This window comes from Lepidochelys kempii, chromosome 1, assembly GCF_965140265.1.
Source record: "Lepidochelys kempii isolate rLepKem1 chromosome 1, rLepKem1.hap2, whole genome shotgun sequence".
In the NCBI taxonomy this organism is placed as follows: Eukaryota; Metazoa; Chordata; order Testudines; family Cheloniidae; genus Lepidochelys; species Lepidochelys kempii.
This window is the reverse complement of record NC_133256.1, coordinates 150,111,173-150,124,665: the sequence shown is the minus strand read 5'-3', so window position 1 is coordinate 150,124,665 and position 13,493 is coordinate 150,111,173. Positions and strand designations below refer to the sequence as shown.

The window sequence follows — 13,493 nt, the reverse complement described above, 5'->3', positions numbered from 1 at the left end:
GTGAAAATACTGGAAGACATCAGATTGATTAGTGTAAAATAAGCCAAACTTACATGGATGGATCTTTCTTACTTAAAGGGGATGTCTATGCTTTAGAATCCGGTTACAACCATTGAAATTATCTTTGCAGAAGGGTCAAGATAAGGCAGGCAACTAGAATGTGTGCAGTGGCAAAATTACTTTCAGAACCTGCTCCAAACAATTCATCAGCAGGTTTATGTTTGTAACATGATAAAAATTAAGCTAAGATAAATTCTACTGTGACCACAGTGTGACTCTATTGTTCAGTTTATTACTTGGGTCCAATCCTGTAAATAACAATGGGGAAGCAGAGTGCTCTACCTGTGAGAACCCCATTGGATATCAGTGGGGCTGTCTGTGAATGTACAGAGGCCAGGGCCGCATGTTGTAATTTGCAGGATTGGGGTCCTTACATTCCTCAGATTAACAAGAGCAGGTTGCTAATTCTAGGAAAAACAAAATAACATGATCTGTGTCTGTGATTTTTTTGGGACCATTCAGCGCTATTCATTTGTGTTAGGGCTGTCAAGTGATTAAAAAAATTAATCATGATTAGTTATGCAATTAAAAAAATTAATTGGGATTAATTGCACAATTAGTTGTGCTGTTAAACAACAATAGAATACCATTTATTTAAATATTTTTGGATGTTTTCTACATTTTCAAATATGTTGATTTTCAATTACAACACAGAATATATTGGCTGGGAATGGCGAACCGTGGCCAGTGGGAGCTGTGTGCGGCCGTGCAAATATAAATAAATGGTCTGGAGGCCAGTGGATTATCCTGACAGGCTGCAGGTCACCCACCACTGCTCTGAAGTTTTACATTATTTTGTTTTTGAGTGCAGTTATTTTACAAAAAGATAAATAAATTGCACTTTCATGGTAGAGATTGCACTACAGTACTTGTATGAGATGAACTGAAAAATACTATTTCTTTTATCAATTTTACAATGTAAATATTTGTAATCAAAATCATAGTATAAAGTGAGCACTGTACACTTTGTATTCTGTGTTGTAATTGAAATCAATATATTTGAAAATGTAGAAAACATTCAAAAATATTTAATACATTTCAATTGGTATTCCATTGTTTAACAGTGAATTAAAACTGCGATTAATCACGATTAATTTTCTTGAGTTAATTGCGTGCGTTAACTGCGATTAATTGACAACCCTAATTTGTATCTGTAGTTTTTCTTATCCTGATGGAGGTTTGAAGCTGAATCAGATAGAATTGAGTAAAACCTCAAAAATGATCCCAGTAAGGAGGATACTCAGTTGCCCATAGGACTCAACTGATGATCAGAATTTATTCACATGCCTTGGAATCCTGCAAGAATCCGGAATAAGTAGCTGCATGGACCCTGCAGAGTCTTCAGTGACTGCAGATTTTGTTTTCCTTCATGAGACTAGAAGGGAGCTCTGTTAGATCTGAAAAGCTGGTTTCCCCTGGGCTTGAGGGGGGTTGAACTCGGGCTGCTGTATTCATTCCTTGTAGCCACTTTGTTCCCACCTAAGTATCGGTGGCCTGTAGAACCTTTAGAAAGGTGACTAGCTTAATGGGAAGAGAGATGAGGCCCTTTGCCAGGTCCTTAAACCCGTTTATGGGCTGCTGCTTATCTTTCCCAGTGATGACTGCTAATGCGTAAGCCCCAAGGCATAGCTCTGTCAAAAGAGATCACTTGCAGCGGCTCACCAGAGCCCAGCACTATCACTCCACAACAGCCATCCTTCAAAGCTGCCTATTTCAACCAGGCAAATTGTGTGTGCCTAAATCTGGTCCCACATGATCGGGCCATCCAGTCAGGGACACAGCAAAATGTGTCCCTGTGAGAATGTGTAAAATGACATTATTTGAAGGCCTAATAAACACCTGCAACCACAGGCTAGTGACATTTTTAATCCACAGTGATAATTGCCATGTGTTACTCTGCCAGTTGATCCCCTGGACAGACAGTACTGAATGCCTTTTCACTGGACATTGTACACTGGTTTCCATACAGTTATCCTGTCTGTTAGACAATCATTGCACAGGAGTCCTCAGCATTTTTCTTTGATAAGAGGAAACAAGGTGCAGGATTTCGAAGAGCTGTGTTCTAATGTTGCAGAATTTCACTACTGGCAATGTTATATCCTGGAGGTCCCATGTGACAACCACTTTATAATAGCTCTTCAGTATAAAGTTTTTACATAATTAGTACGAAACTCTTCTTTCATACTTATTTACACTTGGAGTAAAAAAAATGCACAAAATATTGCTTATAAACAAGTTATATGCGATAAAGATGTCATTACAATGAAATTATACAATATATTAAAATGAATGCATTCAGTAGCATTTTAAAACTATTTATTTATGTACAGGTTTTTTAACAGGTTTACAAAGCCTTGTCATGTAAATACAAGAAACTAAACAATAATTACAGCAGTGAGCTTGTGTTTAAAGAGACATTATACATAAATATGGTCATCAGATCTCTCTATTTGACAAGGTATTAGCATATTACACAGTGAGCATACTTCTATGGCATTTATCTTCTTTTGATTTTTGTTAAATGGAATGAAATTTCTGATTACACATATTTAACAGATCTGGCATGTCTATCAAATGTTACTATTAAAAAAAATTGGACACGTGTGCTCGTGTTTTTGCAGGTGAATGTGCTTTGTTTGAGTACTGAGTAAAGGTTAGCCAAATATCTAAGTATCTTTTTGGCCTCTGTTTATTTTTCTGGGCATGTAAATGGGGTGTGCATTTTACCATAACTACCCATGGTTTTTTTAGCCATTCTTCTACAGTTGGACTATATTTTCTTTTTCCAATGAAATGCTATCAATAGCCAAGCAGTTACTAACAGATGACAGATTAATTCATTTTCTTTTCATAGAATCAGAGAAATGGAGGGCTAGAAGGGTCCTTGGGAGGTCATCAAGTCCAGTCCATGGTTCTGAGGCAGGATTGAGTGAACCTAGACCATCCTTGACAGATGTTTGTCCAATCCATTCTTAAAAAATTTCAATGATGGGAATTTCACAGCCTCCCTTGGAAGCCTATTCCAGTGCTTAACTACCCTTATTGTTAAAAAGTTTTTCCTATTATCTAACCTAAATCTCCCTTGCTGTAGATGAAGCCCATTACTTCTTGTCCTACCTTTAGTGGATATGAGACCACTGATGATCGTGGTCCTGTTTATAACAGCCCTTGCCATATCAGAAGACTGTTCTCGGGTCCCCCACTTCAATCTTCTTTTCTCAAGAATAACATACCCATTTTTCAACCTTTCCTCATATGTCAGGTTTTCTAAACATTTCATCATTTTTATTGCTGTTATCTGGGCTCTCTCCAGTTTGCCTACATCTTTCTTAAAATGTGGAACCCAGAAGTGGACACAGTACTCCAGCTGAGGCCTCACTAATGCCAAATAGAGCAGGACAATTACCTCCCATGTTTTACACATACTACTGCTGTTAGTGCACCCCAGAATGATGCATCCATCTGCATCACATAGATGACTCATACTCAGTCAGTGATCCACTATAACCCCAGACTCTTAGCAGCAGCACTACCAGCTAACCAGTTATTTCCCATTTTATAGTTCTGCATTTGATTTTATCTTCCGAAGTAAAGTACTTTTCACTTGCCTTTGTTGAATTTCATCTTGTTGATTTCAGACCAATACTTCAGTCTGTTAAGGCCATTTTGAATTCTAATCCTGTCCTCTGAAGTCCTCACAACCCCTCCCAGATCCTCAAATCTTTTAAGCCTGGTCTCCACTCCATTATCCAAGTCATTATGAAAACATTGCATAGTACTGGACCCAGGACAGACCCCTGCGGGACCCCACTACATACTCTCACCGAGTCTGACAGAAACCATTGATAACTACTCTTTGAGTATGGTCTTTCAACCAGTTGTACACCCATTTCATAATAATTTTATCTAGAGAACATTTCACTAATTTGCTTATGAAAATATAATGTGGGACTGTGTCAAAAACCTTACTAAAATCAATATATATAGTGTCTATTGCTTCCCCCCTCCATCCACTAGGCTGGTAACTTTGTCAAAGAAGGTTTGGCATGATATGTTCCTGAAAAATCTAGGCTGACTGTTCCTTATAACCCTATTATCCTCTAGATCCTTACAAATTGATTGTTTAATAATTTGTTCCAGGTATTGAAGTTAGGCTGATGGGTCGATAATTCCCAGGGTCCTTTTTAAAGATAGCCATTATGTTTGCCGTACTCTTGTTGTCTGAGACCTCACCCATCCTCTGAGTTCTCAAAGATAATTGCTAATGATTCCAAGATTGCTTCAATTAGTTCCTTATATACTGTGGGATGAATTTCATCAAGCCCTGCCAACCAGAATACATCTAATTTATCTAAATATTCTTTAACCTGTTTTTTCCATATTTTGGCTTGTGTTCCTTCCCCTTTGTTGTTAGTATTTATATTAATACTGTATCTACTCACCATTAATCTTTTTAGTGAAGACTGAAGCAAAATAGACCTTAAACACCTCAGTCTTTTTGATGCCATCAATTATTAGCTCTTCTTCTGGATAAGTAGAGGATGTACACTTTCCTTTGGCTTTCTGTTGCTCCTAATGTATTTGTACAGCCTCCTCTTATTGCCTTTTATGTGCCTTGCTGAGTGTAACTCCATTTTGTGCCTTAGCCTTTCTGATTTTGTTACTACATGCTTGTGCTATACTTTTATATTCATTCTCAGCAATTCGTCCAGGTTTCCATTTCTTGTCGAATTCCTTTTTGACTTTCAGGTCATTGCAGAGCTGTCTTTTGCCTTTAATGTTTTGTCTTTGAGAAGCTGCCATTCCTTTATCCCTTAGATTTTCTTTCCCTGAGTCCTAACCTACCAGTTCTCTGCGTTTGTTAAAGTCTGCTTTTTTAAAGTATGCTCACTTGTGTGACTATTTCCACTAGGAAGCCCTACCGACTGCATTCTAATACTCTCTCACTGGACACGTTCACCATACATACATAAAATCTCCTCTTTCACCACAATTCTCCAACATTTATTCCTATACAATCTCTATATGTTTTTAACCTGACTGGTGCGAGGTACCATTGAAACAGTACCTTAAAGAAATTTTGTTTTACTGTGCTACAGGGAGAGATTGGTGGTCCTCTTTTACAATTTCATTGTAGTCAGTTGCAGGATTGATGCTGTGATTTTTTTTTTAAATGGAGTCTTCTATTTGAAACCTGTATTTTGTTCTGTAATAGAGCATGCTTGGAAAGACTATCTACCCTATTACTAGATAAATGCATTGTTGTACTATACTGTTCACACTGTATATTTGACTCTGTATATCTCCCTTAACTTGTTCTGATGTTTAAGATTGTAAAATGTTTTTCTCATAAATTGCAATTGTGTGACATATATAGTATGTGCAATTCCAATGGGGTAAAAATACCTATTTATGTTTTTCAAAGGGCTGCAGGATTAATTGATTAAACTGGTGCTGACTCAGATGGCAGTCACTTCAAGAGTGATAAAACTGTTACAGGCATTAAACCAAAGAGAAACTAGTATGTTGAGCCACTTTGCCCTGCCCAGCATAGTGTATTTTGCCTTCCAGTGGATATGACTGTACTCCTGCTCTTATCCATTGAGTATTTAATGTAATTTGAAATCTGTTCATTTTTTTTCTTCAAAGGTGTATAGAACAGTCAGTCATTCTTGAGTCCTACATATGTCTTCTGCTTTCCTTACTTGATGTAAAACCTTTTAGTTCAGCTTAGCTTGTTTTACTTTTATCTTTTTTGGCAAACTACTAATTTGACTTACTGGGGTCATTTACATTTTTTATGGAATTTTTAATATGTTAAAGGAAAATAACTTTAAAAGAATGCTAGTCTAATCTTTAGGCCTTTTCAGAACGAGGTAACTATCAACAATGTAACGAAGCTAATATGGGTATTTTCATTGACTTTAATGGTAGCTAAATTGAGCTCTCAGGTTCAAATTCTTTTGTGATCACCTCATGGTTCTTCTGATTGAGAACTGCAGTCCTTCATAGTTGAGGTAGCACTAGTGTCTCTTGGCAAGGCTTATTTTTGATGCAAACCCCTTTACAAGTCCAAAACAACAAATCCTCATGGCTTTAATTTTTTTTTCAGCTAAAGTCTCAAAGGCCCACTATTATCTGTTCTGAAAGTCTTGAACAACTTTAATAATCACTGTTTCTGACTAAAGACTTAAATGACTCCAGTTTTTCCCAAGCACAGAATTTCACACAAGGTTAGATTTGGACATTAACTATTATAAATGTAGGAGCCAAAGAAATTAAAATTGTTAAACTGGGTATGATTTTCCATCTGGTCCCTGACTGAACACAGAGGACACTTATGGGGAATGTAACTGATAATGACCCAACATTAATAGCCCCAAACCAGCAAAGGACTTCAGCACTTGCTTAATGTTAAGCATGTGAGAAGTCCCATTTTTTAGCTCCCTTTAAGTCTCAAAGAAAGTTTTTTATAAAAATTTTCAAGACATTCAGAACAGATACTAGTTGCCCCTAAGACTTTAACTGTACAAAATATAAAGAATGAGATTGTTCACATTCTTAAAGTGAAACATGTCCTTTGGTGGATTGGGGCCTAAAGCAGGAATTGCTGTGCAAGACTGAAGCTACATGCCCTAAATTTCCAGGCCTGACAAGTCAACCAACTCCCTCTGCAGTTCTACTTCATAGAATCATAGAACTGGAAGGAACCTTGAGAGGTCATCTAGTCCAGTCCCCTGCACTAGTTGCAGGACTAAGTATTATCTAGATCAGAGGTGGGCAAACTACGGCCCGTGGACCATATCCAGCCCTTGGGAACCTCCTGCCCGGCCCCTGAGCTCCTTGCCTGGGAGGCTAGCCCCTGGCCCCTCCCTTGCTGTTCCCCCTCCCCCGCAGCCTCAGCTTACCATGCTGCTGGTGCAATGCTCTGGGTGGCCGGGCAGCACAGCTGCAGAGCCGTGGCCTGACCCAGTGCTCTGGGGGGCGTGGCTGTAGTGCCGCCATCCAGCGGTGCTCCAGGCAGCGCGGTAAGGGGGCAGGGAGCGGGGGGGTTGGATAGAGGGCAGGGGAGTTCAAGGGGGTAGTCAGGGGGTGGGGCTGTGGATAGGGGTCAGGGCGGTCAGAGGGCAGGGAACAGGGGGGTTGAATGGGGGTAAGGGTTCCGTGGGGTGGGGGGGGAGTCAGGAATGACAGGAGGGATTGGATGGGGTGGGGGGGGAAGTCAGGAATGACAGGAGAAGGGGATGGTTGATGGGGCAGGATTCCCGGGGGGGCTGTCAGCAGGCGAGAAGCAGTGGGGGTTGGATAGGGGTCAGGGGCCGGCCCATGCCTGGCTGTTAGGGGAGGCACAGCCTCCCCTAACTGGCCCTCCATACAATTTTGGAAACCCGATGTGGCCCTTGGGCCAAAAAAAATCCCCGCCCCGATCTAGACCATCCCTGACAAGTTTTTGTCTAACCTGCTCTTAAGAATCTCCAATGATGGAGATTCACAACCTCCCTAAGCAATTTATTCCTAACTTCCAGTTAGGAAGTTTTTTCTAATGTCCAATCTGAACCTCCTTTGCTGCAGTTTAAGCCCTTGCTTCTTGTCCTATCCTCAGAGGTTAAGAATTTTTTTTCTTCCTCCTCCTTGTAACGGTCTTTTACATACTTGAAAATTGTTGTCATGTCCTCTCTGTCTTCTCTTTTCCAGACTAAACAAACCCATTTTTTTCAATCTCCCCTCATAGGTCATGTTTTTCAGACCTTTAATAATTTTTATCACTCTTCTCTGGACTCTCTCGAATTTGTCCCCATCCATCCTGAAATGTGGCGCCCTGAACTAGACACAATACCCCAGTTGAGACCTAATCAGCGCAGAGTAGAGCGGAAGAATTACTTATCATGTCTTGTTTACAACACTCCTACTAATACATCCCAGAAGGATGTTTGCTTTTTTTGCAACAGCCTTACACTGTTGACTCATTTAGCTTGTGATTCACTATGACCCCCAGATTCCTTTTTGCGGTACTCCTTCCTAGGCAGTCATTTCCCATTTTGTATGTGTGCAACTGATTGTTCTTTCCTAAATGGAATACTTTGCATTTGTCCTTATTGAATTTTATCCTATTTACTTCAGACTGTTCCTCCAGTTTGTCCAGATCATTTTGAATTTTAATCCTATCCTCCAAAGCACTTGCAACCCCTCCCAGCTTGGTATCGTCTGCATACTTTGTAAGTGTGCTCTCTATGCCATTATCAAAATCATTGATGAAGATATTGACCAGAACCAGACCCAGAACCGATCCCTGCAGGACCCCACTTGTTATGCCCTTCCAGCATGACTGTGAACCACAGATAACTACCCTCTGGGAATGGTTTTCCAACCAGTTCTGCACCCACCTTATAGTAGCTATATCTAGGTTGCATTTCCCTAGTTTGTTTATGAGAAGGTCATGTGAGACAGCATCAAAAGCTTTAGTAAAGTCTTTACCTTGAGACTGTTCAAAGAGGCAGTAAAACATTTGTCTCCATGGATGCCCATGGATCTTTTACTCCAAAAATTCCAGTGGAATGCAGCAGACCTCCGTCATACTTTGTCCAAAATAACCAAAAACATCTCACATAAGTATCCAAAGTACCCTCCATTTAAACTTCAGAAAAACAAAAGTGTGGAAAGGCAGGGGGAGAGGTGGAAAGAAACCAATTAAGCCTGTCAGGTCAGTTTAAAGTATAGGCTACCAGCAGCAAATGAAGTAAACCGAGGAAAAGAAGACGGAAAAGAAGAAAAGGATATAGTTCGTTCTGAGCCAAGAGTAGGCTCCCTGGGTTGAAACAGTTGGGAACCCTTACCCCAGGTTCTCATTCTGGCTCTGGGAGAAGAGTGGGGGTTGTTACCTGCTCCTGCAAACCCTGCCATTTTGCACTCTGAAACTTTTTTTTCTTCCCCTTCTTTTTCTTCACTCCCTCAGGACCAAGTCCCAGCTCCAGTCTCTAAAGGTAGTCTGTTAACTCTGCTTTTGACTTGAAACCCTGTTGTGCTAAATCATCTTTCACTATCCCTAACTAATTTACAACCCTTCAGCAGCCCTTGCTGAAGCAGCACCAAACTTGAAAGATTACTGGCAGCTTCCCATAATGCTGCCCTTACTTCAAACCTCTCACAAGCAGACTGAAGTGCCTCCTTTCCTTGGAAGGCATTCAGTCCCCATGGGCAGGGACCTTCTTCCACAACCCATATACCAAGGAGGGTGGGCTCCTCAGCCACCCCCCATCCCTCTGGGTCCCCTAACACTTCCTCCATTTCCTTCTTAATCTCATCCCAGGGTGACCCCTGCACCTGGTATGGGCCCTGGTTCTTCCTTATCCATTTATCCAAAAAATCCTTTACCCTGGCTTGCCAGAACCCGCAACTACCATCATGAGAGTTCGCTATACCCCCTCCAAGTAGCTGCGCGGGGGACTTACAGGCTGCCACTCACCTATCCGATGCAATGCATCCAAGTCACCGGTACCAAGATGTTAGGGGGCTTATTCCTTCACCCACTTACTTCCCTGGTCCTTCTCTCATAAACAGAGAACAACAATACCCGAAGTCCAAAGGTGCAAACAATTCGATGTTTATTGGGGTAAACTTCCAGCAAGCATGATTCCAGTTTCCTTCCTTTGTGTCCCCCTTTCTAGGTCTGATACCACAGAGCCTTACACCTGTGTCCCTGTTCCCATTCCTGCCCTTAGCCAAACATGATTCCAATTTCCCCATCCCCATTCCTTGTTCCCATTTCCCACACCCACTCACTTCCTGATTGACTGCAAACTATATAGTAAAACTTGAGTTCTGCTTAGCTATACCTTACCCAATCATTTTCCTGAAATTTAACTAACCAATCCTAACATATTGTAACATGATTACATAACCAATTATATCCCACCACCTTAATTAGTTTACACCCAGCAAAATTAATTATACAGCAGACAGGAACAATCACAGAACCAGACAGAGATTATACAGACAAACAATAGCAAAGTGGGAACTATAATGACAAAACAGTACAGAAGTGAGGATTTCACATCCCAGCTATTGATAAGTGAGTTCTTGCCAGACAGGATGCTATCAAACTAAGTTTCCTTTTACATCTTTTAAGCACTTCCCTTTCTCTGGAGGTGATAGGCACTATCAGGACAGGATTGTATTCCTAACAGCCCAATAGCACCTTATTTCAATGTGACTAGTTTGGAATGTGAGGAGGTGACCGATCGCTTCCTAGCTTATGGCTGCCTCTGCTGCTTAGCCAAAGGCCTTAGCTTAAGAACAGGGCCTCAGACTGTCACAGTAAGAGAAGGACCTTACACTGGCAGACAGTGATTTTGATTCTTTCTTTTCTACCTCTAACTAGCCAAGTGATTAGAATACACCTAAATTCTTAGAGTATAGGCCTTTACAGACAGGCCTGAATATCTATATCCTAACACTTCATACGTTATCTCAACCTCACCTGCTGGTAATCTTTCACTACTTCCCAATTGCCTATATCCCTGCTAGTAGCCTCTTTTCCCCCTGCAGCAGTGGAGAGTAAGACTGTACTGAGAAATGGTATCTTTGGATTTTAAAAAAATACTGAGTATTTTCAGAGAACATGGATTACATTGCAGTGTTGTTACTCCTGTGCTCATCTCAACAGATTTGAGGGGTCTGTAGATGCTGCTTTTTAATTTGTTTTGTGAAATGTGTGGGATTGGTAGTGCTTTGAAAAGGCTGACTATGAAACACTGAGACCTACTGAATGAGGAGCTGGAGTCAGACATGCCTTAAAAGGGGACTTGGTTCCTGGCTAAGAGCTTTAGATTTGGGAATGCTCCTCTGGGGTTTCTTCAGCAGGTGCCCAGACCTGAGAAGTACAGATTATAGCTGGGGGGAAAATTGCACATATTTCTTTCTTCAGTTACTGTTTAGAGAAGTGCCATGTTATCATCAGCCAAACTGTAAGTGTTACCCGATAAACTGAGCTGCAAAAGAAACCAAGATTTAATAGCAGATAACTGTGTATGTGAACCATTAATACACAGCCAGTAAGATAATGTCTTTTATTGTGCATTTTAATCAAACTTCAGCTCAAAATCTGTATTTTATAGACCATAATGGGATAATCTGCAACAATGGAGAAGCTGTTTTGCATCCCTGTTACACTCCAGGATCACTGTCCCATAGTACTTCCTCCAGTTCCCTCTGTGCAGTCACTAACTCAGCCTATGAAGGCTCTTCTTCAGGTAAAACAGCAATTAATATTTAAAAATATAGATCTCTGTAACAGTATTTCTGCTTACTATTGCCGTGTTTAAATTTTTTAAAGAAAAATGTCTTATCTGCTATGCTGCCTGACAATGAGTGTAGCCTGTGAATGTCTGGGAAACTATCCCATCCCATCTGAGCAGAGGATAGAATGTCTGGAGGACATGAACACAGAGGGGAAATACATATTGGAATTGGTTACTGGTTACAAACTGGTTACACAGCGTGTCTAGGAGTCTCATTCATGCAGCAAACCCCCTTTCCTCCTGTACTGAACTGATTACAGGATAACAGCCTTGTGCCTGACTAGATTGTTGAGGGGGGCAAAAATTAGCTGCCATAGTCACTGAGTTTTAACCTTGTTGTGGGTGGACCCAACCTGTGGTTGGATTCTACTGTGCCAATAACTGGTCACAAACTCTGGGCAAGATTATGCTATTCTTACTCATGTAGGGTAATATCATATGACTGGACCCATCCCACTAAAATGAGTGAGACTATTCCAGGAACAAATTAATACTCAGTATGCATAAGAGTGGTGGAATCTGGTCCTTTTTAAGGTGACCATGCTACCATTGTCTAAGGAAGAGAAATTCTGATAGAACTCCCCAATGGAAAGGGAATTTGCAATACAGTAGATCCTCATCACATAGCTAACACAAGGTTTTAAAAAGAGGAATCAGCTGACATGACTATTTCCCTTTTTAAACTGTAAGCAATTATAAAACCAGTTTAGATTGAAAAATCAAAACAAAAACCACACACAATGAATATTAATATCCTGCACAGTGAAAGTCTAAATGGGTTATTCGTAAAAATGTGAAGACCAAAATTATGATGATGATAAAATGCTTTTTAAGAAATGTAAACACTGTAGTAATTAGTGTAGCAAAGACAGTATCTACTGTAGTCTCACAGCAATTAAAGTTGCATCAAAATTTTCTTTTTTGCAAGGCCTGTACCTCAGGGTCTCACCTTTTTTTGGAACTCTTTTTTGTAAACATGCCATGGGAAATTTTGAACCAGGTGTCAGACACAAATAAATGTGTGTGGAATGATCTCCAGTATGTATTTTGGGTTGGTATGCTGTTGGTTTCTTAGGAAATTTGGAAAGACTTAAAACATGGGAAAAGCCTGGTTTCCCCTTCCCTTCACCCCCACAATGCATGGTTCCTTCCCCTGCTGCTGCCTGAAACATTGAAACGTCAGAGATATTTAGCCACTCATCACTCCCTCCGGTTCATTTATGTACTTGGGAAGGGTCACTGTTGTCATGGCAACACCTGCCTTTAATAATTGATTTCTCTTAGACTCCCATCACATTGTTACAAAGAAGGGTCCCAGGAGGAGCTGTAAGGAAAGCAGACAGGGTTTGGTTCAGCTCCTCCTGTGCTCCTTTGGGTTTGTACTGGGATAAGGGCACACTGGTTCTTTTCAGAAGGTTATTGTTTACTTTCCTCAAAAAGGATAACCTGAAAATAAGCTACAAAATTCCAGCTCTATTCCTTTAGATTGTTTGTTTGTTTATCTGATCCTTCCAAATTTGGATCTGGTACTTTCTGAATATTCACCTTTTAAAAGAAATAGGAAATTCTAGATCTCTGAGTCATAGTCTTGTGTTACACAATTTAAAAAAAAAAAAGACACTGAAGTTCCAGTAAAATGTTTTGTTTGAATAGTTTAATTACTTTTCAGTTAACAGGGAGTGGTGTAGTATGGAGTTTCACAAAGACTACAATGACAACAAAATATACATAGGAGGCAACAAAATGTGTAAAGGCTTTATTATTTAAAAGTACATATATAAAATATTCTTTCTATTAAAAAAGCAGAGGAAATACATAAACAACTTCATTTAATGTTAGTTAAGATTGCTCTCATCCATAAACTAAACCATAAAAGAGCAGGAAATACAATGTTAAGGATTAAAATGTAGACAAATCAAGCACTCTCAAGTTAGGAAATGCCAGAATGAACATTGTCCATGCAATCTTACTTTGGTCCCTTCATATGTATGCTTTAAGATATGGTCTTTAATTATGTGATCCCATACTATTTTTTACACAGAGCACAGGATGGGTGGTACTCTGGGGATGAATTAGGCTGTGTAGTCGTGATGCTTTCTGGGGGTGCCTACGGGTGTGAGACACTTTGTTACCACC

At 40.2% G+C, this 13,493-nt stretch overlaps 1 protein-coding gene across 3 annotated transcripts in view; it reads left to right on the top strand.

Moving 5' to 3' along the window:
* CFAP47 (cilia and flagella associated protein 47) overlaps positions 1-13,493 on the top strand; it is a 636,073-nt gene that overhangs the window by 121,692 nt on the left and 500,888 nt on the right. For all 3 annotated transcript variants that reach the window (XM_073358068.1, XM_073358073.1, XM_073358080.1), the window contains one exon: positions 11,175-11,309. In XM_073358068.1, coding sequence (XP_073214169.1) covers positions 11,175-11,309 — 135 coding nt within the window. The remainder of the gene's footprint in view (positions 1-11,174; positions 11,310-13,493) is intronic.